Here is a 27,918-nt window from a genome sequence, read left to right as displayed (position 1 = left end):
ACGGTTCGATTCGAAGAAGCAGACGTAGATTTTTATTATCTCTGTAACTCTCGCATTCAAGTAAATTCGAGAACCCTGTTGCGTATTCGAGGGCCGAGTGTTCTAGGCGCCGAATGTTCTACGCCGAATGTTCCAGAAGCCCATGCTTGTACATGAAGGGCTCCGCGGGGCGAGTCGGAGTCTGTTTCGCCCCAGCGGTCAATCCTGCTGTTTCGTCGACATCGACGCTAACCTTCTCCTCTTCTGTTATGGGCACATGTTCGCTCCATGAATTGTTCAGTTTCTTTAGTTATTCGCAGCCCCATCATTCGTGATTCGTGACAACATCACAGAAGAATTTGAGATTCCAAGAGGTACAATGAGGAACTTGAATGCCTAGCAAACAACAAAAGTAGGAAGCAGATTGCCGCTTCGACCGAATAAAACTGCTCCTTCAGCAAATACTAAAACAATCAGCCAGCCTCCTGTGACCACAAGGAATGCCCGAATGCGCAGAGACGAGAAAAAACACAGGACCCTTCGTTATCCGCCACATTTTGCAGTGGAACTGACTTGTTCCTTAGGCAGTCTCATAAAAACTGGTCCTCTGTCTGAAAAAACAAAAACAAAAAAAGAACACTCTATCTGTATTTTTTTACAGCCTACAAGTCCCCTTCCGAAGGCTTGACTTTAGAGTTACAAATCATACCCCATAAACGCGAAAGAAGGCTTGTTGCAAAAGAGGAAAAAACCCCAAGCGACCCAAATACGCAAAAAGCGAAGCGTCTGGAAGCTCTCTACGTGATGGGTCGATACCCAAGTCGACACTGATTACAAATAACCTCTGTACGCAGCTCAGGGAAGTAGTAGCGGTGGTCACTCAATTTGGAAACACGCGAATCACTCTTGTCTTTCTTTCTATAAGGTGACCCAAGTCACCAGGCTCTATCTAACATTAACCGTAAAAATTGACGCGTGCACGTAGCAATCTAAACTTTTTGCCAAAGGTGTATTCTACAGGTCAGTTTTTTCTTGTAAAATTAAAAAGCATCGCTCTCTTTCTGCGATAAATAGGGCCAGGAAACTCGCCAGGGTATACGGTGGGCAGCGACGCAGACGACCGAATCCAGTAGCGAAGTGTGTTTGGCGTTCGTATTCACAGATGGCGTCGGGAGCAGCTTCCGTAGGTGGAGCCGACCAGCGAAAGAAAGCAGACGACACTGAGACGAAATCTGTTGGCAGCAAAAGCGCAACCATAATGTGGACACTTTTTTTTTTTTTTACTTTCAGTTTTACTTTCAATGTCCACATTTATTTTTTATCCAAAGGTACATTTCAAAAAGATTATGACCATTTTAAAAAACCGTGGTGGCCACAATCTGTCGCGATAAGGAGATAGCGTTATCTATTTATACAAACGCCAAACACACCCCACTTCTGGTCTTGTTCGCCTGCACCGCCACCCACCATAGACCCTGGCAAGTTTCTTGGCCCGAATTTGTTTACAGAAAGAAAGCGACGCATTGTAATGTTACAAGAAAAATCCGACCTGTGAAATACAGCGTTGTCGAAAACTCTAGATTATTACGTCCAGGCGTCGATTTTATGGTACGTGTTAGATCGAGCCTGGTGATTTGAATCACCCTATTTACGACCGCAACAAACAGATGCAGACGACATTGGCTGGCTTCAAACGGAACGCGGTCGCATCACAACGAAACTCACACTCGTTGCTGGAAAGAAATGGATGCCTGCCACACGATGTAAGGATACCCTAACACGACAAAGGTGGACAAAAGCTAGTGAAGGCTATACGCCTCGCAAGTGGGCTCATTTTCGTCTTCTGCGCATGAGAAAGGAAGTAGCGGTGACGTCAGAACGCCGAGCCCTGATTGGATGATCGCGACCCCCTATCTGCGCGTCGTTTGCTCTTTTGCAACGTCGTCTGCTCCTTTGCAACGTCGTCTGCGTCTGTCTTACCTTTCCTGCGACTTTTGGAAGTGCAGGTCTTTACGAGCGAGCTCGACTTCGCCTTTCAGAGAGGGTAGACGAAATAACTCGAGCAGTACGTTGTTTTTGTCTAACAAATAGCAGACGGGCATCCTGGAGGGAAGTCAAAGGACTCACTGGCGAGGTGTCCCGAGGCGCCGAGGTTTGTTTGCTAAGAACTGGGAGGTGAGCGGAAGTTCCCTCCCGAATACTTTTTGTCACCTTTCGTGTGCGGCGAGACCCCTCCTTTAACGGCGTCTGCGGGTTGGCGCAGTTAACGTCGTCTGCTTTACGTCTGCTAGTCAAAGCGATGGCTGCTTTACCTTTCCTGATTCTGTCGGAGATTCACCGCTTTTTCACCGGCGAGAGTCACCGTTGCCTCGGGAAACAAGGAGATAACAAGAGGAAGGTCAGCGATCAAAGTATAATACGGGAAGGGTTCACAAGGGTCGTGCAAGCATATTCCACTCAGCACGCCAGCCGGTCGTGGGCAGACGGTCGCCGAGTCGCGGAGTGCCTGCTAGGCCTAACTGCCGTGCTCGCTTGGTCGCGTTCGGTGGAATCGTGGCCGTTGGAGCTTTTCCCGGGTGTTTGTGGATCCAGCGTTCTTGTTCGTCGTGGTCTGTTTCAAGTACTTTTTACTTTTTTCTTGCTGCTTGAAGTCGGGACGCGTGAGGAGCGCACGTAGAAAAATAAACGTCCATGGGTCGTCGCGACCGCGACGCTGTCGGCCATGGTGATTTGATCGTAAGAAGTCCGTAAGACAGCTTCGGAGCTGTCGTAGGATTTCGTCGTAACCTGCGCAAAACTTAAGAAAATTTCGTTTCGTGAATACGAATTTGTTCTTAACTTATGTCTTCCGCACATTTTTGGCGTAAGATCGTTTCGTGAATCTGGCCTCTGCACTTCCGAAAGTCGCAGGAAAAGTAAGACAGACGCAGACGACGTTGCGAGCAGACGACGTTGCAAAGGAGCAGACGACGCTCAGATAGGGGGTCGTGATCAGCCAATCAGGGCTCGGCGTTTTGACGTCACCGCTACCCCCTGCGCAAGAAGCAGACGAACTTGCCCTCCGCATAGAGAAAGCCGAACTTCTGCTCCCGAATAAAGCTATTGTCGTCGCTGTACCTGGAGTGTAGATACTGCCGCCTCATCTTCGGGAGGGCTTCGCTCCATGTCTTGAACAGGACAGGACAGGTCCAGGACAGGAAGTCGACGTTCGAACGTGGTAGAGTGCTACCGGTCAGCCGACGCGTTGCCTGATGACTCAGCAATGAAGTCCACCTTCGGTGTCCGTCTCCGGGTCAGCATTTGAAGTGGCCAAATTGGCCCCTTCGTTTATTTACACGCCTGGACGGAGTAGTAGCTGATCCGAGAGCTTTGCTGTTGATCAAAGGAGACGGCTGGTATCGATGTTCCCTCTCGGGCTGGCCGGCCTCGAGTCTGAGTGCCCAGGCGGCGCGCGCTACTAACGTGAGGCTCTTGTCACGAGCCACATTGTTATTGTCGTCGCCGCTTAGCCGCAATAAGTAGACTTAAAGGAGCGGTGCAACGATATTCAATTGGAATGTTTTTCACTTTACACGAGCTTACTGGCACTAGTGGGACTCAAGGATACTCGCACGCAACGCCACTGACCAAGAAACTCCTTTGTTGCAATGTAATTTCGAGGACAAAACCGAGCATTTTCATTAAATCTCTCCTTCGCAAAACCTGATGACGTAGCTGGGCAATAGCAGTACCGCCCAGTGACGATTTTGAATGCGGCTCATAGATTGGACCCGAGCATTGCGTCGGCACTCGATTTGGGCTCGTCATAACTACTAGCTCGAGAAGCATTCGGGTAGTGACCCGTGTCCAATCGCTGCAATGACGACAACAGCCGAACCATAACAATGTCTGGAACGCAGCGCGTGTCCCGTGCCTTGCCAACCCCAGCGCGTGGCTATGATCAACACTGGCGGCATATAATCGGCTCCAGATCACGTGGCCGCTTGTTCTGGCTGCGAGTTGAGGGAATGAACTCTGCTTGTTTTTCTTTATTTTTTTCTGCGACTTCGATTGCGTGTGGTGAAAAACGAATGGGTATTTCACAGGTCATTAACGCCAGGGATCCGCTCTAAGCGGTATTTCCGCAAAATACAAAACTCGTTGCATCGCCCCTTTAAGGCCGGTTCAGACACTTGCGTTTGAGTGCGTTTGACTGCGTTGCGTCGAGTACCGAAAGCGAGTCACCGTCACATCTGTGCTTCGTATGAAGCCTGGAATTCAATTCAAGAAATCATCTTGGCACGCGATATAAGCAGCACGGATTTCCTGGTTTCTCACTGCCACAACGCAGTCAAACGCAGTCAAACGCAACTGTCTGAACCATGCTTTATAGACGCTTTACACACGCGCCAGAATACAGCCGCCATTGCTGACCTTCTCTTGTTTTACCACAAAAGCCAATGCTGGGGAGAAAGACAGAATAAAATCTAAGATTGTAATAACCTGGCCTGCTATAGTAATAATGAAGTGAAGTAAACGTAATAAGGGGAAACAAAAACTGAAGGTCAGTTATGGCGGTGCCCATGCATAGCTGCTGCAAAGCGTCTACGACAAGAACAATGTGACTCGTGACAAGAGCCACATTAGCAGCGCGCGCCGCGTGGGCACTCAGTCTCGAGGCCAGCATGCCCGAGAGGGAACATCGATACCAGCCGGCTCCTTTGATCAACGGCAAAGCTCTCGGACCAGCTACTACTCCGTCCAGGCGTGTAAATAAACGAAGGGGCCAATTTGGTCACTTCAAAGCAATGGTACCGACAAGAGCGGCGGCTACAGATATAAATATTTCTCACTTGACGTCATTCTAGTTGCCATTCGCAGGTACTAAGCGTCCCATTAATGCAGTCGAAGGTAGGTTTGCACGCCCCTCCACGAGCGTCTGACATCGTGCTCTTTATTCTGTAGAAGGCTGGCCGCACGTGCAAAAGAAGCCATTGCTGGGTACTGGTTGACGTCAGTGCAAGCTATGTATACAAGACGACACCACACCGAAAAATAAAGCATCGCGGCAGACTCTTCCGGACTGAATGGGTAGCGACCACTTTGCAATAACCGTTCACATAATAATCTTCCATCTCTAGACAGGCAAACGAAGTGAACAGTAAATATAACTGTTCACTTCGTTTGCCTGTCTAGAGAAGATCCAACAGGCCAAGAAAAGTCCCACGCAAACCAATCGAATCCGACCCGAAGATCCGGTCTCAGACCTTCACACCTTAAATAATAATTGGGTTGTGTGTGTGTTTGTACAGCCTAGAACTTGGTCTGCCTCACGGGGGCGACGAGTCTCCCAGCTGTAGATGAGCGATTTTGCCAGTGCGGTACCACCGCTAGCCTGGGGTTTTTAACGTGCATCACGCAGTAGTGATACACGACCGCACGCCGGTACGATGCTCATCCAGATCGAAACGGGCAGGGGTGGGGCTCGAACCCAGGATCCCTGGGTTCTGCAGCGCGAGCTTTCGCTCCACGTGCTCCGAGCTGGTGTGCGCTAGACCACTCGGCCACCGATCCTTTTTTTTTCTTTATTGCATGGGAGGATAAACGTAAACCACTTATTCACAGTTCACGGGCATGGTTCAATGTCATTTGTTAAGTCAAAATTCTTTGATATCTATGAGACTACTAAACAAAGGTAACCATTCCGGAACTACTTCTTGAATGTCATACACACTTTTGATACGGGTTACAAGGTCAATGAAATGTAAGCGTACAGTCTTTGGGTACAAATTCTCATTTCTAATGTCAAGGCGTGATTTCCACATGCTGTATAACGCTACAAGCATCACCAGATCGAAACGAAACGTATCTTTATATGACACAGGAAGAAAACGAATCGTGTAAGTTGTAATATCAATGACTTTCTTTAGTGTGCGCTGCAAAACGTCCCAAAAGAAAACCGTGTCCCAGCAGTGAATAAATACGTGTTTGCATGTTCGACTGTTTCGGGCATTTTACATAATGTGCAGTTTACTGACCACGGAACATATAGGCCCTTTTCCTGCAGCCATACCTTGGTAGGTAATACCGAACAGTGCAGTTTAAAAAAGAAAGTTTTTGCCGCCGGGGGGGTGCACATTTTTTTCACCCGGCGTAGTACATCTTGGTCAGGACCATCGCCGAACATGGTGCGATAAACTGGCGTTGGAAAGAGGACACTTACAAGATCTCTTGTCAACTTCTTACGTGCTACAGATGTCAGATAGTCTCTTGAAAATCTTACTGACAGAAAGTGATAAGCATCAACTACTTCCTTTAGGTATCCTACCAAAGCACATGTTTGATATCCCGTGGAGGATACAATAAAGTCCGTAAGAAAGCATCCCAGCTTGTTCTGAATGACATCTCGAAGAAAAGGATGTTCCTGGTCCCGTAAGAAAAGAAATCGCCAAACCAATTGGCGAATAAACAAATGAGGAAGGCCTAGTCTCCCCTCTGATACACGTCGAAACAAGTTGTCACGACGCATGGGTTCCCAGGAGGACTTCCAGACAAGAACACTAAACACCCTGTGCAACTTCTGTATATTTATCCTTGCACAGTGCAGTACTTGCAGGACATACCAAAACTTCGCCGCTAGAAAAATGTTGCAGACTGTCGAACGTGCAAAAATGGACAAATTTTTCTGGGACCAGTTCTTGGCTCGTTTCTCCAAGCCAGTCGCAATTCCGGACCAGTAGGACTTGCTATTCCGGAAGTGCCTCAAGGGCACACCTAGGTAGTCACACGGAGTGCAACTCCACTGCATGCCTTCATAATGTTCTGGCATCGTGGCCCAAGCTCCATGCCAGAAACCTCGGCACTTTTCTAGGTTCACTGAGGCTCCGGTGGCCTCGCAAAACCTGTGTGTGAGTTCCATAGCATGGGACACACTGTTCTTGTCTTTGCAGAAGTAAGCAACATCATCTGCATACGCCAGTACTTTGACTTCGGTGTTGCACATGGTGAAGCCTTGAAGTTTCTCACTTCTCAGTATACTTTGGCATAAAGGTTCAAGATATAAAGTGAAAAGTAAAGGCGATAAGGGACAGCCCTGTCGAACTGAGGAACGGACTGGGATACTTGCTGTGACTTCGTTATTTATGACTAAGCGTGTGGAACAGTTACTGTAAGACATTTGTACACCTTGAACTAGAATATCCCCAACACCAATATGAGACAAAATTTTGAAAAGAACATGATGACTGACACGGTCGAAAGCTTTCGCCAGATCAACTTGGACCATTGCAATCTGATCACTACTGTTGGTCACACACTCTAACACACTTCTCGCAATGTGTACATTTGTTTGAATAGCTCGTCCGTGAATCCCGCAAGTCTGGTGATCTCCAACGAGACCACAAATGACACTTTGTAATCTATTTGTCAGGAGTTTAGCAAAAATCTTATAATCCACATTACATAAAGTTAGGGGCCGATAGCCGGTCACTTGTAATAGTTTGTGTTTGTCCTCGGTTTTGGGAATGAGTATAGTATGCGTTCGCAAAAATGAGGGGGGAAGACTCTTGGTTTTGTAGGCCTCTTGAAAAATCTCAAGCAGTATGGGACATAAAGTGTCTTTTTGTAGTTGATAAAATTTTGCAGGGATGCCGTCTGGCCATGGCGTTTTTCTTCTTGGAAGGGCATTCACTGTTTTTTCTACTTCATCTAAGGTGAAGGGGGTCTCAAATTCTTGTTTGCATTCTTTTTCTAATTGAGGCAACAAAGAGACTAGTTTATCTAGATATTCGTTATCTGTCGAGGCAGGACCATTGCCGAATATATTTTGGTAGTGTTCAAAAAAGACATGTGCTATAGTTTCTTTATCTGTAACGATAAGGCTGTTCTGTTCTATTTCATGGATTTCTTTAGATATTGCATAAAGTTTCTCCTCCTCCATTGCCCTTTTCGTTGGCTGTTCTCCGGAGCAAAATTTTTCAGCACGGGCGCGCACAACCGCGCCTTCATAACGCTCGTGATGAAATTTGTCCAACTCAGCTTTCGTTCGAGTTATATCTTCCAAACCTTGCCCAGGGCTTTGGCATTCTAGTTCTACCAGAACACGCAAGTTACGTAGCAATGTTTTTTCTGTCTCAGCCTTCTGAAATTTAATAATAGTACCTCTCTCAATTGCTAGGTGTTTTAGTTCTTGTTTAAGGAGCTCCCATTTAACAAATATATGTTCGGTTGTTTCTCCTATTTGCTTGATTAGATCTTTCGTACTGGCTACAAAGACTTTATCTTTTAATAATTGAACATTTAGTTTCCATACCTTCCAATTTATATTCTTTTTTTTTCGTTTCTTCCCAACAGTTACTAACACCATGCAGTGGTCTGTGAAAAATACTGGCTCAACTACATAACCACTTAAAGTGTTAATTAGGTCTACAGAACAGTAGATTCTGTCTAACCTCGCGTGAGAGGAGTTCTGAAAATGTGTAAATTGCAGGTGGTTTTCTTCCAGCTGGAAAGGGGCAACGTCAAAAAGATTTCCTTCGTCAACTATGTCCAGCAGTAGACGTGCGCTCTGGTCAATTCGCGGTTTAAATGGAGTTCTGTCTGCCTTGTTGCAAGCACAATTAAAATCTCCTAAAAGAACTAACATTCTATCTGATATTAAATATGGACGCAGGTTATTAAAAAATACAATTCTGCTACTAACCTCATTCGGAGCGTAAATACATATAATTCTCCACCTTATGTCAGAGACTTGAAATTCGCACATAATGAAGCGGCCACAGAGGTCTATGGTGACCATTAATTCATACAGTTGGAAAGACTTCTTAATAAACAGTAAACAGCCCCCAGAGTAACCAACAGCGTGACTGACACATACTTCATAGTCACGCAGAAAATGCTGCAGGGCACGCTCTACCTGTTCATCTGATGAGAGCTTTGTTTCCTGTACGGCCAGAAAGTCGACCTCCTTGTCTTCAAGTAAACGTTTCAGTTGATATTGTTTTTTTCTAGAATTCAAGCCTCTAACATTTAGTGTTGCAAAACGAGGGCCATCAACTAGAAGGGAAGGAGGAGAGAAAGGGGGAGGGGGGGATGGAGAAGGAGGGGAGGGAGAGGAGAGGGGCTATGAATTTTGGTTTAAACACTAGCAGCTTGGGTGCAAGGTAGGTTTCCGGTTACTCGCGGTGGTGGTGTCAGGTGGTGCATCTTGTTTTCGTTTGGTGTCGTTAGTGTCCTTGAAACTGTTTTTGATCACGTCCATTGAGTCCGGTAGGTCGTCATTGCCTTCTGACGTCGTCGGCTTCTCAGCAAGATCTGCAGGCTGCTGAGTTAACTTCTGTTGTAGCGGGGTATTTTTGTCCTTGCATTCCTGCAAGTTTTTTCCTTCATTCTCTGTCTCCGAGCTGGTTTGTGGTGTTTCCGAGACTTCCTTGACAGCTGGATCTTCGTTCTTATCGGAAATAGGAGGTCTGGCTTCTGCAGACCCGGCTTGGGTTGGGAGAACCTCACCAGTGGCGTCTACGACCTCGGAGATATCCGTGAACTCTTGGTTGGCATCTGGTTCTGTGCCAGAGCCCCGTAGCACGGCTGCATAGCTGGAGTAGCACTCGTCACTTTCGTGTCCGAATCTGTTGCAACGCGCACACTTTGGGGTGCGACACTGCCTGCGTATGTGACCCACTTTCTTGCATCTCAGACACAAGGGTGGTCGCCCGGACATGACCAGAAGGGACTGTATGCCGGCAACTCTGAGCAGATGGGGAATATCTTCCGATGTCGTCATGTCATGAAGAGTCAGACAGACCTCTCTGTTCAGCGTTTCCATGTTTTCCATCCCTGGCACGCGCCACTTTTCTCTCCAGACGCTACGCACAGTTCCAAATGGCGATAATGCTTCAGCAATCTTCTTATCTTCTAAGTACGACGGAAGCCAGAGGAGCTTGAGCTTAACGTCTTTTGAATTCGGGTCGATGACCATGCACTTTTTGCCCTTCGCCGTCAGCTCTTTTGCCGCTTTGAGCTTCTCCGCGGCTTCAGAACTCACTAGCGTAACCATCCAAACGTGGCTCATTTGGAACTGTCCAAGGGACAACACTTCTCGGAGTTCGATGGCGTCTTTGAGTCCGTCGCGAAAATCAATTGCACGGTAGGGCCTGCCCGACATGTCGGCATGAAGAAAAACAGAATTGATGCAAAAGCTTCCGGGAGGAAACCGTGGAAGTAGGATTCGATACTCATCTGGGCTAGGCGACTGAGCTTGGCTCTTTCCTGGGGCCGCGGGTGCGGCTGCAGCGTTGACCGGTTGCATCGTTTGAAAGTCGTTGTTTGCATATGAACCAGAAGGAGAAGGGTTTCCTCGGCCTGGGGCCGATTGTTGATTTGCAGCGGAGAACATGAAAACGCGTCCGTTCGAAACGGCGTCTTCTTCTTTCTCCTCGGCCACCGATCCTCCCAGCCTTCACATCTTCTCAACTTGAAAGCAGTGATTCTACGAGCGCCGTGTAAACACCGACAACATAAAACTTACCCACGAGCGCGCAGTGAATACCACAAAGAAATCACCCATGTGCGCGAATATACTAAAAAAGCTGCGGCAGAAACTCAGAAACAGGGGCGAGAACTCATTGGAACGTTCTCTGCAGCGATTCACCGAGCAAAGATGTGGCGCGAGGTGAACACCATGAATTTCATTCTACCGGCCAGAAACGCCGTTCCATCGCTTGCACTTAAGCGTAAAACACATGAGCAAACATCTCGTTGTTTCGCATCGCTGAGAGGCGTAAACATAACAACCGTTGCTGCCATTAGCGTTACTATAGTTATGCCACGCGGCGCTGCGATGCGAAGCAATTTTCGCTCAAATTAGAGGAGATCAGTGGCCGTGTGGGCTAGCGCACACCAGCTCGGAGCACGTGGAGCGAAAGCTCGCGGTGCAGAACCCATCCTAAGTTCAATCCCCACTCCTGCCCGTTTCGATCTGAATGAGCATCGTACCGCCATGCGTTCGTGTATCATTACTGCGTGATACACGTGAAAAACTCCAGGCTAGTGATTGTACTGCACTAGCAAAATTTGTCATCTACAGCTGCGAGGCAAGTGGCCTGTTGAGGCAAACTAATTTATAGGCTGTATAAACATAGGCACACACAAATTATTAATGCGAAAGCATTAACTGTCCCATGGAGCGAACCGACGTCATCAGCTTTGAAACTGCGCCAAACGGCACCTTAAATCCTTTCTCCAAGTGAAGCCAGCTCCCGGCTATGAAACCACGCGAAACGCCTAGCCAAACGCGCCTAGTTTCCCCGATCCCAAAGGAGCGGAGTAAAGCTGATGGATTTCGGCTTCGGTCCCGTTGGCTGGCGCACGTCGACGAGGTTACCATTTGCCGCTGCACTTCAGTTTCAACGACCGCCACCCCATGGCGCTGGGTGTCCGCGAGGCAGCACCTCTACCGCTCCACGCCCAAGGTCAGCGCGTCTCCAGCTAGTTGCTCGCCCTCCCGCGGCGGAAAAGGGAAGCGCTCTAGTGAGGGTCCTCCGACTCTCCTGCTCAGCGGGCACGGCGGAACCGCTCGCGATCATGGCTAGTAAAATGTCATTTTTGAATGCAAACAACTCTCCACTCTCCCAATGTAGTGCTGCAGCCAGAATGGTATTGTACCTTACTAAAGAGTTTTAGTATTGCATATAGAAGCAAACGCAAACGCTGTGCGTTTGTGTTAGAGTTGCGTGCTCAACGTTACGCATGTGCGTCATCGCCATGCGCGATTACCAGTATTAGCAATACTAAAATTCATTACTGTTTCACCGGCTTCCAACGCCAACGAAACGTGCTGCAGTGAGCATACGTGCGAGCAGGTAGGCGTGCCTTCGAAATAGAAAGGATGAGATTGGCAAAAAGATGGGGCGTAAAAATGAAAGTAACTAAATGTTATGAAAAGGTGGGTAATTAAAAAAAACATTCGTCTGTTTCTTTGTTTTCTTGAGGAAAAGGGGGGGGGGGGGGCATTTTGTTTAGAAAGATATTAGCTGCGACTTTGGAAGAACATGGTTAAAATTGCGCTCAAATAGAAAGGAACAGAGAAGAGGGAAGAGAGAAGAGGCAAGCGCAAATCCACAATTCGATGTATTGAAGGAAGTTTTGCCGATTGTCAAAAGTTGCCACTTCGATAGCACAATATGCTTTACGCACAATTAGTGCAATTTTAGACGGATTTCTCACACTAGCTAGAATGTTTTCATTGATTTTACACTCTTTTTGTTTTATAACTTGGTAATTAAAAATGCTGCAAGTGGAGCCAGTGATAATAATTTGCACCGTTTTGATTGTCATACTTGTTCACGGGTTTGAAATCAGATCATAAGCAACAAATTATATTTGTGCTTTAAAAATTACGTATTAAAATATCTTAATTTTAATATTAATAGTATTAATACACTTCGCGGCAATGCTTGCCACCAGTTAATGCCACGATCATTAAAATACGCCATTTGACTATAATAGTATTTCCAGAAAGGTATAATTTTGTTTTCTTTCCAGCATATAAAAAAAACTCTGACATTGTTATCAAAATAGACAAAGAGTCAAACACTGGATTGAACATAGAGTCCTATGCTTCACGGGTTGCTTTAAAAGACACACACATTTCAGCTCTCTGACTGAAATTCCGTCTTTGTGTTTTTTGTGGTGAGAACAGCGTTTCTTAATTTATACTTTTTGGGAACATACGGTAAAAATTGGATTTATTATGTTATTCCTGTGCTGGGAATGTAAACGCAATTGATAATCTAAATACCCCAAAATTCATTAAAAGGCCCGCAGTTCATTATTTTTCATGATAAAGGTATTAGCGAGAAAAGGCAGGGAAAACGCGCAAATATAAGCACTGATTTTTTCAGCAAATGCAATATGCTGTTACCTCTTAGGTGTACGAAAGACACTTTCTCTAAAAGGACACTGAAATCTCAAAACTGCTTTGAAGTGCCTGGACCGAACACGTATGCCACAAAATAAAGTTTCCCTGAACAACTTATTGAACTAAATAATTTTGATGTGAGACACATCATGAGTTCTGAAATAATCCGAAATTAAGACGTATACGGAGAAATTAAATCCCAAATAGCGGTTAGTTTCGGTTTCACTCCAGAATTAAAACGTGCCTCCTGGTGTAAGTATTGCGCTAAACCCCGTTTTAGTTTTCAGAATAAAAAGGTGACCTGCACTCATGACACCCTAGCTTCCTCGTATTACCAGAAATAATTTGTGTCGCTCAGTGAATCCAAAACACCAGACAGGCTCAGCAGCGGCACGCAACTCCGACCCTCACTATACCAGCCATTTTGAAAAACGAGTGGCGCCACCTATAGTGAATTGGAGTCGCGAATAAAGAGAGAAAAACCGTTGTAAAAAGAAGGCCGCCCCTCTCCACTTCAGCCTTCCTACGTGTGCGCCCTTTTGCCCCTCGCCCTGGCTTTCTTATGCTGTATCTGACTGTAGCGCGCGCGCTTAACCGTCGACGCAAGCACGCTGCAGAAGAAATAAGGGAGCGGAAGAACGACGTGCATATTTTCGCGTTCACATTCCCTAAGGAGCGTTTAGGTGTACCTCGAGCCTTTTTTTTTTTTTCTGACATCTATTTCAAGTTTTAAACCCGGCTGCTCATCCGAAGAGCTGGCAGAACTTCTTAGTCCACAGTTTTTCCCCTAGAAGCACACCTGCTACAACCAGCCCAGAGGAGAAACTCTCTCCAACCACACGCAGCTCGCACGGAGGCCTGATAGACAAATCCTTCACGCTTTTTGAGTTTCACGTCGCACTAGAAATGACAAACATAAGAAGCACACAACGGGCATGGGTGGCATTACGTGTTCAGTACTAAAACCCTACCAGACGAACGACTGAAAGAACTCGTGGCATTGTACAACAATATCTGGGCAACCGGAGAAACACCGCAGGAATGGAAAACCTTGAAAATCACACCGACTGGCTAGCGGGGAAAGAGGATTGACTCGTCGAACAACATGCGACCAATCTCTCTCACCTTCACCGTATCCAAGATCTTTTGGCACATAATGTCTATGCGGCTACGTTGGTTCCCCGAGCGTAACTAAAAGCTGGCGCCCAAAACAACCCGGCTTTAGGAAACACTTGTCGGCCAAGGGTAGCCTGTCCATGCTCCACCAAGACACGGCAGACACCCGAGGAAATCGGGGGAAGATTCGCAACGTGGCCACCATCAATGTACAAAAATCTTTTGACAATGCATCATCTACATTCGTCGTTGACAAGCTCAAAAAGATGGAACTGGAGGGCCGATTGACAAACTTCCTCTCTGCCTTCCTTAACCCACGTGTGTTCATGGTCACAGTACAGGGGGCAGAACCTTGACCGAGGGAACTCTCGCACAGTGGACCACAGGTCTCCGTCCTCAGTCCCCTCTTATTCAACGTTCTTTCGCCGGGCCTATCGTAACCACTCGACCGGGTCGAGCACCTGGGTCACTTTCTGTATGAGGAAGACGTTGCAATCGGGAGCCGATCGGTCTCTATCGAAGAGCGGCAAGATGCCATCCAAGAGGGCCTGGATATCATTGACGCATACTTGACCTTCGTGTGCCTTACTCCATCTCCCAGAAAATTGTACATCGTACTCAGAGGCAAGCATGCACAAAAAGAGGCGGCTCTACCTTTCTAGGCTCCCCTTGTCGCGGATCATTCGCTGCCATGAAGAGTCAATCACTGTCCTCGGCCTTCCTATCGTTGCCAGCTACAGGCAAGAGAGCTGCGCTGCTCCGTTGCTGTTGGCAAGAGACCTACTACCTGATAGCGACCCTTGTCAATCCTCTTCGACCGCCGGTTGTGAATAACAAGGTCATCGTCGACGCCGTGAAAAAATCCCATGAACGCGAAGCCGTCTGAACTGTACTCAAGGCACGTCTTTTCGAAACGTGACCAGCAAGATGGAGAATCTATCGCTGACTACGTCAGCGCCTTGCGTACGCTAGCTCAAAAACTGCCGGGTTCGGGGAGCCACAGTTTCCGCTTGCTATAATGCTGCGCGACCGTTTGGTTTTTGGAATTGCAGACGGCCTGGTACAGCAACGACTGTTGAATGAAAAGAATTTGACGTTCGAGGCGGCATACGAGGTAGCAGTCACAACCATAGGCGTAGACTAGGGGGGGGGGGGGGGGGGGCAACGGGGCTCGTGCTCCCCCTGGTAAAATACGGGGGGGGGGGGAAGGCAGAGCCCCCCCCCCCCCGGGCTTGGGCCATGATCCTTACCAAGACGCTGCTTACGTGCCATGTAACGAGCTTCTAGTAGCGGCATGTAAACAAAATAACGCGCACGTTGCCTTTATTGACAAAATACATGGGAAATGGAATTCCAGCGTGTTTTACGTTAGTTTTAATCTCCAGATCTGGCAAAAAAATAGCGCGAAGCACCGCCCCCCCCCCCCCCCCACCCCCCGGGAGAACTTAGCCTCCCCCCCCCCCCCCTCCCCCCGGGAAAATGGAAAGTTAACGCCGCTGGTTACAGCGGAAACTGCTGCCAAACAGTAAGTTCAATCCCCACCCCTCCCAGTTTCGATCCGGATGACCATCGTACTGGCGTGCGGTCGTGGATCGCTACAGCGTAATGCATGTTAAAGACTCCAGGCTAGCGGTTGTACTGCACGGTCTAAAGTTTTCATCTACAGCTGGGTGACAAGTCGCCCGTTGAGGGAGACTAAGTTCTAGGCTGTATTAACCTGCACACACCCATTTTAGTTTACTGCCAAACAGCAAACGGCAAGAGAAAGGTCATCAAAAAGTGACCAAGAAAGTGTACGCGGTGCCATAAGGCACGATAAGGAGACAGGCCGAGAAGGAGCGGGACGGGAAACAGTCTATGCTTCGAAAATCACCAAGCAATAAGCTGCAAGTTTAAAAACGCAGTTTGGTTGAGCTGCTCGGGCAAGGGGCACATTTCAAAAGCGTTCCGAGCGAAGAAGAAATCATAAATGCAGCAAAATGTCGGCAATGCTGCGAGTCCAGCAAAGACAGACTATGACAAGTTATTCAATATCGGTCAAGTAAGTAGCGGCTCCCTGAAATTTATTGTCACTGTAGAAATTGGTAGCGAGAAGGTGTCCATGTAAGGAGATTTTGGAGCGGCACGTTAGATTATCGGCGAAAATGATTTCCAAGATCTGCAAGTAGCGAAACGCTTCCAGCTAGAAGAGCCGGACAAGCAGATCGTAACCTGGACAATGAGAAACCTGGGCGTCCTTGGAAAGACTATTATGCCTGTCAAGTTCAAAGGGCTGAATCTTCATTAGCCGCTACTGCTGCTAAAGAAGGCAACATGCTGCTGGATCGGCATTGGTTCAGTCCACTGGGAATCGAGGTAACGGCTCTGCATAAAGTCAGCAACAGCCTGGCAGTCACTGTTTCAAGGTTTCCCCAGGTTTTCGGCGACTCATTTCCCGGTCCTTCTTACCGCCAATCCACATGAAGCTCAAGCAAGACGCCCAATCAAGGTTATTGAAATGCCGAAGCGTTCCGTTTGCGCTTAAGGATGACGCCGTGCCCAAGCTGGGCAAGTTGGAGCAGCAAGGGATACTGGAGCCCACACAATATTCAGACTGTGCCACCTCTGCCGTCGTGGTGAGCAAGAAGAACGGCTCCCTGGGGATCTGCCGAGACTGCAGAAGCACAGTGAATCAAGCGATAAAAAGAAACTTTTACCCTTTACCTACGAGCAAAGATCTTTTTGCCAAGCTTGGAGAGGGCTGTATTTTCTCTAAGCTGGATTTAACACAGGCGTATTAGGAACTGTGTGTCGATGACACGTCAGCGGATTTGCTGATGATTAACACGGTGGTCTTTACGAGGTTCGTCGGCTGACGTATGGGTATCTGCGGCGCCTGGTATATTCCTGTGAACCATGGACACGATACTAGACATATTACCACAGGTAGCAGTGTATCAGGACGATATTTTGTGACCTGTGAAACTACCGAGGAGTATGATCAGGTGCTCCCCGAGGTCCTCAGCCGCCTGGTGAAAGCCGGACTCCGGGTCCAGGGCAACAAGTGAGAGTTGTTCAAGCGGAGATTGGGATTTTTGGCACATCGAATTGACGACCAAGACACCTACCCTTCAAAGGCAAAGGTCGAGGCTATCCACCAGGCCCTGCACCGACGAAAAAGAAGGAACTCCAAGTCTTTTTAGGTATAATAAACTTTTAAAACCGTTTCTTAAGGGGTAACACCGAAGTCGCCGACTCTTGGACAGAAATGTTACGTGGAAGTGGGACGAGAAACACAAACAAAATCTTTTGACGCTTTGAAGCAACTACTCACATCCGGCTACTCAGATGCAACTACTCGTGCACTTTAATGCAAGCACTCTTTTGTTGTCTTTTGATGCATCCCCAGTGAGCGTTAGAGCAGTACTCGCGCATCGTGACCAAGAGGGACGAGAGCATCCCTTGGCCTACGCCTCAAGAACGCTAACAAAGACCGAGAGGAATTATGCCTAAGTAGATGGAGAGGCACTAGCCGGGGTTTTTGGGGTTGCGCTGGGGTTGTACATTTTCACCAGAATCTATGTGACAGAAACTTCTTGATCTTGACTGACCACAAACCATGACTTGGAATCTTACAGTTGGAAAAACCAATACCAGCACTAATCTCATCTCGCATGCTGCGGTGAGTCTGATGCTTGCAGCATAAGTAAAAACGTCTATTCAGGCGTGCCAGGCACCGTGACAGTCCCTCCCACTGGCATGCATACCATAAGTGCGAAACAGAATATAAACAAAACGTTGCTATAACAAGAAATTCTTACTACCAAATCACTCTCCCCAATATGTTGCGTAGAAACCCTCAAAAAATTTTAGACAGTAATAAACCCTAAATCGGCTTATACACAAAATCTTATTGAGATATCAGGAAATTCACTATCTGACCTCGAAAGTGCTCGTGTTTTGGACTCTGCATTTTTTTGCAGTATTTTCATGTGAGAATACGGCCCTACCTATTTTGGATTCGTTCTTTGAACATGATCAAATGGAAAGTATAACGATTCATTCCTCTGGTGTGGTAAAGCTAATTGATAACTTGAAAGATTCTTCTTCCAGTGGTGAAGACGAAAGTAATTGGAAAGTTTTAATGAATACTAAAACAATTGCCAGTGTCATATTGTCCGGAATATTTTTGCACAGTCTTTGCTTTCTCATTCAGTTCCTAGGGACTGAAAAGTCGGTAACATTATCCCGTTATTTAAATGAGGTGAACGCAGTTCCCCCTTAAACCATAGGTCCCTATGCATTACAAGCATATCCTCAGATATTTTTGAACATATATTGCATTCGAAATCCATTCGCTTTTTAGAGGCAAATCAATTAATTTTCAATTACCAGCATGGGTTCCGGAAGGCTCATTCCAGCGAGACCCAACTCGCAGGATTCATTCATGATATTCATCTTTTCATTGACTTCGGTTCCCAAATTGATGTTATATTTCTTGATTTTGCCAAAATGTTCGACCGGGTCCCACATTAGCGTCTGTGGCAAAAAGTTACCCATCTAAAGTTAGATAGTAACAGAATCCTGTGGATCAAAGACTCGCTTTCTGACCGAAGTCAGTACACGCTCGTAAACTCTCATAGTTCAACTTCTTTTCCTGTGCCTTCGGGTGTACCTCAAGGCTCCGTCCTTGGACACTTGATTTTCTTAATATATATTAATGACTTACCTTCATGTATTCTCTCCCGCATCCGTAATTTTGCAGACGACTGCGTTGTATACAGAGAATTTTCTAACGAAAAAGATAGCATGCAACCACAACATGACCTCACTAACCTATCATTGTGGTGCTCGATCTGGCTCATGAAGCTTAACCCTTCAAAATGCAAACTCGTCTCATTTGTTAGGAAAGAGGCCTCTCTTTCTCATAAGTATTTTATTGATACAAACGTTGTTTAGTCTGTTTCCTCATATAAATATTTAGGTGTTCACGTCGATTAGCATCTCTCCATGAAGGTACATATTCGGTCGTTGTTATTATCGTGCAATCGTTGTTTGGGCTACCTAAAACATACACTTCGTTGTGCTCCCCCTCACTTAAAGAAAACTGCATACCTTTCGTTGATTCGGCCGAAACTTGATTACGCATCGAGCATTGGGTATCCTCACCATGCATATTTGATCACTCAAATAGAAGCCTTTAAAAAACGTGTCGCGCGCTTTATTTTTTCTGAGTATTTTCGACATTCCAGCGCCACCTTATTAAAACAAAAAGCCGACCTCCAAGAACTGGCCTTAAGACGCAAGCTTTCTTGCTTACGCCTTTTTCATTGCATTTACTATGTACCTTCTCTCAGCCAAGGCACCCTAACACAGTCGCATTTCATTACACCTCGTCTTAATCACTCATGTAAGATTGAACGTTTCACCTGCCGCACCTCTTCTTTTTTGTATTCCTTCTTTGCCAAAACAGCCGTGCGGTGGTATGATCTAACAGAGCGCATCGTCACCGAGATTAACCCTGATAGTTTTTGTTTTCTTATCAGCAGCCATTTAGGTATTGTATGACTTACGATTTCCTGTATGTTTGCACTGCTGTGCAAGATTTTATTTTTTGTGTTGCTTGATATCCGAATTTTTGTATGGTTGCACTGCTGGCCATGTTTTTATTTTATAATTTTTTGTGTGCTTCAAATATAATGTACTTATCCCCCCCCCCCCCTTATGTAATGTCCTGCCCAGAAGAACCTTTAAGGTATTTCAATAAATAAATAAATAAATATAACTAACGCCTGGAGTACAGAACGACTCAAGATCACGGCAACGCTGACTGCTTGAGCCAGCTGTCAACCCCTTCACTCCGACTGGAGATCGAGCGCCCCGGAGACGTACTTCTGCTGGAGGCTGTGCAGTACCCGCCAGTTACAGCGGCTGAAGTTTCATCACTCACGCAGTGCGAGACCAACAGCTCTCAAGGGTCAAGGCGCGGATCGTTTCAGGGCGGCCCCGGGAAGGCGTAGCCGAAGAGTACTCGGCATACCAGGTGAGGCAATAAGAGCTGTTCATTCATCCTGACTGCGTTCTCTTTGGAAACCGGGTCGTTCTGCCTGAAGCATTACACAAGAAAATCCTTGTTCTTCTACGCGTTAAAAACACGGGGGTGCCTGCGATGAAAGCGACCGCGAGGTCTCTTATGTGGTGGCCTAAGATTGACGCACAGATAAAATAACATGTTCGGCACTGCAAGCCGTGGTACGAGAACAGGCAGAGTGAACCTAGGAAGCCTTCTCATTTCTGGACTAAAATGACCTTGGAGCCGAATTCACCTCGGCTTCGGTGGACCCGTCAAGGATCGTGTTTCCTAGTTGTTGTGGACGCGCTATCCTGCTGGGATGAGCTGGAAGAGATGAGGTCCTCACTTAGCTCGTCCCCAGTTATCGAAAAGCTGCGTAGAATGTTTGCCAGCTACGAAATACGAGATTTGGTAGTGTCCGATAATGGCACCCTTTTCGCAAGTCGGGAGATGCAAGTATATTTTTTTAAGTTATATGGCGTCCGGTACTTCTGTAGTGCGTCGCACCATTCTTCAAATAACGAAAGAGCTGAACGGATGGTCTGCGAGCTAAAGGGAGCGCCTCATGAAGCGAACCAGTGCCACAATAACGTGTAAAGTGTCTTGGTTTTTGTTCAAGCATCACTCCGCGCCTGACTAGGAGACAGGGAAGGCACCAACCGAACTCAAGCTGCGAAGTAATCTACGATTGGCTCTTTCAAGATTGCATCCCAACGTGATCGGGGAGGTGGCATGTGCCTATCGCCTTCGGGTAGCTTCCAGCGCGGCGACTCAGTGTACGTACGAAACTTTTGTCAAGGTACACAGTGGTTAGCAGCTTGTGCATTACGACATCTTGGTCATGTCATGTATGAAGAGCAGATGTCAGAAGGCAGTGTCCAACGACGCCACCGGGACCACCCGCGAAAGTCGTGCGAGCCAGCATAATCGCCTCAAGCCAAGGGAACCAGCCCTTCCTTCGGACTGACGACACCGTCAAGAACCGACTCTCGCTCCCCTGCTCCAGAGGTAACACAGCCACCAGTGCCACCTTCCCCCAAGCTGCCGTCAGCGCCAACAGACATGCCTGGTTCCCCCCCACCACCACCGCCACCTGAGCTACTTCGACGTTTAACCCGCCAGTGGTGACCTGAGCATCGGTATGGCATTGATGAGGACTAGGGAGGAAGGAGTGTGATAACTCACGAAGATAGCGAGCGCGCCTACGTTTTGTTTTTTGCACCGCGACTCGCGCGTCCGATAGGAATTGCTGCCGAGACAACTTGAACGAATGTTTTTTTCCGGAAGCAATTCTTCTTGAAAGCGCAGTTGTTACGCTCGCATCGGTCACTACAATTATAACATTTTCAAGGTACTTCACCGGTAACATAGTTGGCGTCCTATCAAAAGCTGTTTTACTAACATACTCTCTAAATGGACCGTCCGGAGGAAACTTCGCCGCACAGACAATAGACCCTTTTAAATATCCCACGAATCAACATTCGCTGTCGCCATTGCTTGGGCACAAAGCCCCTGATTGAACCCGTGTCTCGCCGAACGCTGACCCCGCCCTCGTTTCCAGTACATACTCGTAGGGAACCTGCAATACTGTTTGGTTTGGCGCCATCTAGCGACTGAAGCAAAACATTGGGTATATCTGCGGGAGGCGACGGGCATTGTTCAAACATGAGCTATTACTCTGGGGGCGCCGCTTAGCCCATTGTCTGAAGCAAGAAATGCCCGGTGGGCCAGGTAGCCGTGATCGCATAACATGCCAGTACGGCGGAAGCTACGGCCCTGGCGTGCCAGTCGGAACGTGACTACGTATCACCGGAGTGCGCTTCCACTGAAAAGAAGTATCAGGCTTGTCGCTACGTCAAGCTCCAATATGTGTGCGTCGCACTCTTATACGTAGCCCATATCGAAACTGTCGGCACTCAATGGGTTACAACGAGACAGGGTATAACCGTGGGCTCTCACACTGCTCGCGGCGCCTGGCTGTTTCCGGCTGGTTATAGGAAGCTGTTTATTTTGGGGGTAAAGAGAATTCGGCCTAACAGCGGCCGACTAGAATTGTTGGCATAGCAGCTGCTGATAGCACACCTTTTTGAAAAGTCTCATCGCTCCACAGCCATAATGTATCATTGGTAGTTATTTGTGAGCTGCGGAAAAAAATAAACATATTAATCTTAACATATTTAGACAGCGCACTCTAAAAAAAAAAAGGGGGGGGGGGGCATAGACGCTACGCCTTTTTATCACATACACGACACCCCAAAACTTCAGTTGGATGTACAGCGCGCTGACGTCGAACTGACTGCCCCAGCTTTTGCGAGAGGGTTGATGACGGTGCGATATATTATATTAAACAGCTAAAGTACGTATAAAAGTCAGCACAAAAAAAACACAGGTTTTGCAGTTGAGCCTAGAAAAGCCCGATGGGTTTTTGCAGTCAGTCACACTTACATTAATTATTTTAATGAGTGGTACAACTCGGCTATCAACCCGCTCGTGAAATTTGGTAGCGTCGTTACAACGTCAGTGCGCTGTACATCCAACTTAAGTTTTGGGGTGTCGTATATGTGACAAGCGGTGTAATGTCTACACCCCCTTTTTTAGAGTGCGTGATTACAGTCTGCCAGGGTATGCGACATTCTTACATGCTGCGGTTGAGAAATTTATCTAGTGCAGTACCACTGCTAGACTGGGGTCTTTCACGAGCACCATACAGTATAATACGACAGCACGCCGGTACGATATTTGTCCCGTGGCCCTAACCTGGAGCATAGCCTCCTCTATACTCACAAAGCCTGGCAGTTCGATGACGGAGCCATAGAGTGCCCGGTCGCAGATTTGGAGCGCAAGGATCTGCTAGCACAGAGCATTTCTGGGGAAACCTGGACGTCAGCGCACAGCTTTTGCAGCGGCGAGGACCCGAAACACACTTGTTTGTTCGCGAGAAGTGCGTTTTGGCGTCTCGCCGCAGCGGGATGCCAGTCATGTGGGTCCCCTTTCATCCGTCGTCTGCCGCTCCTCCTTTTGCATTTCGGCGGCCGCTTCTCGTGGCGATCTGCCAGGCCTTGTCAGTATACGGGAGGCTATGGCAGTGCTCTCTTTCGCCAAGTCCCAGCTGAGACGCCGTTTCAAGCAAGCCGGGCTAATATCCCTCTATATTGCAGCGTTACCTTTTGCTTCAGGCTCTTCAAGTTGCGATGCGTTACAGAAGAGTGCGGTGTTGTTTATTTGCACACGAATAAGTCAACCCGCTCCTTAAAGCTGATTTATTACTTCGCGAGAAAAGGAAAGAGGGGAGTAGGGTTGGTGGCTAGAAAGAACAAATATAAGAAAAATCATAGGCAGTAATATAAAAACCAAAGACGTTTACAATTCTCTATAATGCCGAATTAGGGTCACGTCTGACGTTACGGGGGAATTTTCCACCGAACAATGTTCCCGCCAAATTTTGCGGAAGGCTTTTCCGCCATATCTAGCAAGAAAATGTTTCCATCGTGACGTCACACGGGATGTCACGTGTGACGTCGTTATGGGGAACGTCCCATAATGAAATGCGCGGCTACGCCAACGGCGACGGCGTCGCCACTGAAACCGCAAACACGCGCCAGGGAGCTGCGCTCTAAAAATATGTGTACACACTATGTACACCTAATTTTAAAGTATTTTGTATAAACGAGTACTGGTAAGATAATTAATCATTGCGTTTGTGGCCTCATGTCTATCGTAACGCGTTGGCCCAAGAAAATAGTGCAGTTCGATTTCTTTGCTTGTTCTTAGGCCCGGTTGTATCTGCATCGTTTCACTTTGGGAGTCGTATGTAGTGTAGTTGCATAACGCGTGGATGCTATCTTTGGAGTAAAGAGCACGAAACGCACACATAGGTGATCCTTCCCTGCCAACCAAATTGATTTTTTTGTGTATGTGTGAGCTACATTGAGACACAGTCTGTGAATTATTGTTGATTTAGCTGTTAAAGGGACACTGACAGGGTATTTATGCTCGCCAAGGTCTTTATTTGTACACGACTCATGAGAGCTTAACTAAGCAGAATACAATTTGCGGCTCAAAATTTTCTTTCCGCCCGAAAACCGCCGATTGAGAGCTGGGTGGTTTGAGTCGCGCTCACTCTCCTCTCCATAGTCACAGGCCGTTTTCTATGCTTTACACACAACCACCCACCAAAGATAATCAAAGTCGTGTTTTATCGAAGGCACACACTTTATCCTACGAACGGACAAAAAGTAAAGTACCCATTGTTTGCGACTTTTAAAAAACTGCAAATAATACCCCATTCACACGGTCAGCATAAAGGTGGCTTTAACATAGGTCCCTTTGCTATCGGCGAATCAGCCCGTAGGTGCCTTCACAGTCGTGTGAATGAGGTATTAGTTGATTGAAAAGAAAAAAAAAATATAATTTGCACAGTCACGTGACTTTTGGTATCTTCAACCTTGGATATATTTCTTCTTCCTCCCCAGTCCAGTTTAAGTTTCGGTTTCGAGCAGTTGCGTGTTTTTACTTTATTAAAAATATATGTGACACTAAAGCAAAATACTAATTAAATAAGCTTCTGACAAAAAAAAAAAGAGAAAAAGATTTTGGAATAAAACAACATTTTTTAGGGAGTGTCAGTGTCTTTTTAAATGTCCTCGTGGCATATGAAATCCTAATTTTGGACCAATATGTTTTAGGCATCTGCAGTAGTAAAAGAGATCTGTCCATAATAACGATATAATTTCGTTGCCTATTTTGGCTCACGTAGCTTTCTTTGTCTGCATAATCTCTGTGGAAGTTTGTTGCCTTAGAGCGTGCGAATGAGACAAAAAAAAAAAAAAAAAAAAAAGCTGCATGCGCCCGCTGCTGAGCTGGGCATCTGTACTGCCGAAGCCGTGCTAGTCTTGACTAGGACATTGAGGCACCCTAGTCTTGACCATGCAGCGCAAAACGATGGACACCGAATAAATTGTGGGGCATTTAAGGAGTGATGCGCGTGCGCTAGAGCACTCAAGCTGTTTTTGCGCCTGGGAACCCAGAGCTTTGAGTTCTGTACCCCAGAAAGCTGTCGCAGTGTTCCTATGTGTAATAGAACGCGTGGCCGGAATACATACATATTGAGATGAAAGTATACAAATATGTAAAATATAATCTCTACTCTCTACAATACAAAAAAAAAGTATTGCACGCTAACTATACGGCTGCGTAAGCTTTCTTTTTTCTTTTCTTTTTTTCGCATTCGGTACATTTTGTGTTATCTGTTTGAAAATATTAGGGCTAAAAAAAGAAAAAAAGAACAATTAGCGCAGTTTATTTGTTTTTTTAAGAATAATTCCGCGATTTTCAGGAGCTCAATATGTTCGTAAAAGTGTAACTCACAAATAAACGAAGCAAAAAACGAGCACACTTTTGTGTTCACCGGAATACAGCGACGCGTTAAAATCATCATCAGTATTGGGATTATTAGAACAAAACAAAGAAAGCAAAATCGAATAAAAAATAAATAAAAAAAGAAAGCCGGTGATTGAAAGCGGCAGTGGCGCACAATAGAAGCGTCCTCGTGAAGAACTGCACGTTCTCGGCACGTACACCGGGGGGAACGCTTGACCCGAGTGCAGTGGCAGCCAGCTTGAACGAGACAAGAAGGTAAGACTGCGTGCCCTGAGATGCGTGATCTTTCGCCACTTTTTCACGCGTTCCCCGCGACCATCACGCGATGTCCGGTCGGCAGCGGTCTTTGCAGTTTTCCAGACGCTGCGGGGCATCTGCCAAAACGCGTGGACGCGTTCCATTCGTGAGGCCTGCCTGCATCGTCCATCGCGTGTCGGCGATCAAAGATCTTTTTTGCCTCTTCGTTTTGCCTAGTCTTCTCCAACTCCACCTCGCTCCCTGAATGCTCGCTTAGGAGCGATCAGGTTTATTTCACCCGATCTAGAGGCTTTTTTTGTTTGTTTTTTTTTTTCCCTAAAATACAGTTTTTTTTGTTGTTTTTTTTTTCGTGGCATTTCAAACGTGTCACCTACCAAGGTCGATTTATTTCGTTTTGCTTACGTTTCGAGTAACTGACGGAATCATCAGGTGTGATTTATTAAGGGGGAAGAATAACTCATTATTGCAGGAATCGCAAAACGTTCCCGGTGTCTCGAAATTTCGCTTTCCACGACACACTTATTCGCCGCGTGGCATTGAAGAGACCAGCTGATCTTAGCCAAATTGTTTCTTCTGAAATTTGAATTTGGTGATCCCATGTTTACCTTAAACTTTTTCAATATTTTTTTTTACATTAATCTGGGTGGTAATTCTACACTTTGACACAAGCTTCTGCAAATAAAAACAATAATATTTTTCAATAAAGTTTACATATGCTATTCAATTTACTTTCAATGCGGATTTCTTGCCGACCAGTAAAGATGAAAACGATTGCCAAATACGGTTGCGTTGAGTAGCTGAGCTTGAAGATATATTGTTGCGAGACGCGAAAACTTGATTATTGTGAACGCAGTGCATGTCTCGACATTTTAACTCTACAATTTTTTTATTTCTTTAATTTTTGCCTCGTCATTAGGCAATAACTTTAATCCTTGTTTCTTCTTATATTTTTCTTTTTTGGAGGGCGGAGGGGGAGGGGGGCGAGGGGAGAGGGTCGGGGGTTGGTTGGACCGACACTGGCATTATTTTGAATGAAGTGTGATCCCAGCGCTCAGTACTGACTAATTTGGTGCCATTAATTTATTTTTGCTTATTCACCGCGATTTTTCTCATGAGCGTACTTTGTCTCATTGCAGTTTATTTCGGCCTCTTAAGTGAACGCGCGCTGAGTGATTCGTCGTTTCGATAATCCTGGCCGCTTATATTCTGACTAATTTGTGTTATTAAAAATTATTGGGGAAAGAATTGTTTTTGTTCAAGAGAGCTTGCGCGTTTACACTCATCTGCCAGTCACTCAGTGTGCCAATCGCTGCGCGCGTTTAGCAAATGGCGAAGGGCCAAACCAGGTTTGACCTAAGGACACAATCACCACGGCGTGAATATGGGCTAATAAAATGTCACTGTCATTTTTCACGTTTCTCTTTAAGCGAATCCACCTCACGGGCCTCGCCAATCGCTGGATGAGCAACGTCGATAACACAGATTGGGCTACCGGATTCTCCGCACGAGCGTAAAGGCCCGCTTATTTATTTAGGCAATATTAATTCAGTTTCTTCGTTTGTTCTGTAATTGAATGGGCGGGTTGTATTGATAATCACTGAGAACCTAATAAGAATAGGATGGGTTTTGCATCTGGCCACCTTATTTTCTATCACCAATCAGAGGTGTTGCAATACAATTTAATAGAATCGATCAGGAGCCAATCATGAATTTAAAAAAAAAATACGAAGAAAAAATAATTGTGCTTTGTCATTTTGCCGTTTATAAATATATGATTAATTTTAGCGTATGGCAAAAAAAAAAAAGTTAATTGGTGTTTACATTTTTAAAAACTTGACGCGTTTAGTTTTTCGCACAGCATTGGGGAAAGCAAATTGGTGCAGTCAACCGACGGAGCTCGTCGAATGACAAGTCTAAACATATAAAAACAGTTGGCTCTGTTGCACTAAGCGTGACATTTGACGTGCTTACGTCACGCTCAGCCTTGTCATTTGCCTAGCTCCGGGAATATTGACGCATCAAACTAGTTTTAAAAATGTACACAGATTTTTTTTTTTATTATTATTAAAATCCTCTGTGGTCAACACAGTAATAATGAGTGTATAACTAAATTAAAACCTTGTCTCTGATTCGTTTTTTTTTTTTTTTTTTTTTTTTTTTTTTTTTGCATTCGACAGCGAGAATTTGTGAGCCATGTGCGACAAGATTGAGAAGGAGGGCGGCGACTTCCAGCGCAGCC

At 46.3% G+C, this 27,918-nt stretch overlaps 1 protein-coding gene and 1 pseudogene across 1 annotated transcript in view; one reads left to right on the top strand and one right to left on the bottom strand.

The window, feature by feature from the left end:
• Nucleotides 1-9,079: 9,079 nt before the first annotated feature.
• Nucleotides 9,080-9,781, bottom strand: LOC115329264 (annotated as a pseudogene).
• Nucleotides 9,782-15,969: 6,188 nt separating this feature from the next.
• LOC8039449 overlaps nt 15,970-27,918 on the top strand; it is a 44,017-nt gene continuing 32,068 nt past the window's right edge. Inside the window, exon 1 of the mRNA XM_029995679.3 lies at nt 15,970-16,031. Coding sequence (XP_029851539.3) covers nt 15,970-16,031 — 62 coding nt within the window. The remainder of the gene's footprint in view (nt 16,032-27,918) is intronic.

This window comes from Ixodes scapularis, unplaced genomic scaffold (genome assembly GCF_016920785.2).
Source record: "Ixodes scapularis isolate PalLabHiFi unplaced genomic scaffold, ASM1692078v2 PGA_scaffold7__128_contigs__length_106722199, whole genome shotgun sequence".
Taxonomy (NCBI): Eukaryota; Metazoa; Arthropoda; class Arachnida; order Ixodida; family Ixodidae; genus Ixodes; species Ixodes scapularis.
The sequence above is the reverse complement of the archived record's forward strand: the minus strand, read 5'-3'. Positions and strand labels throughout refer to the sequence as shown.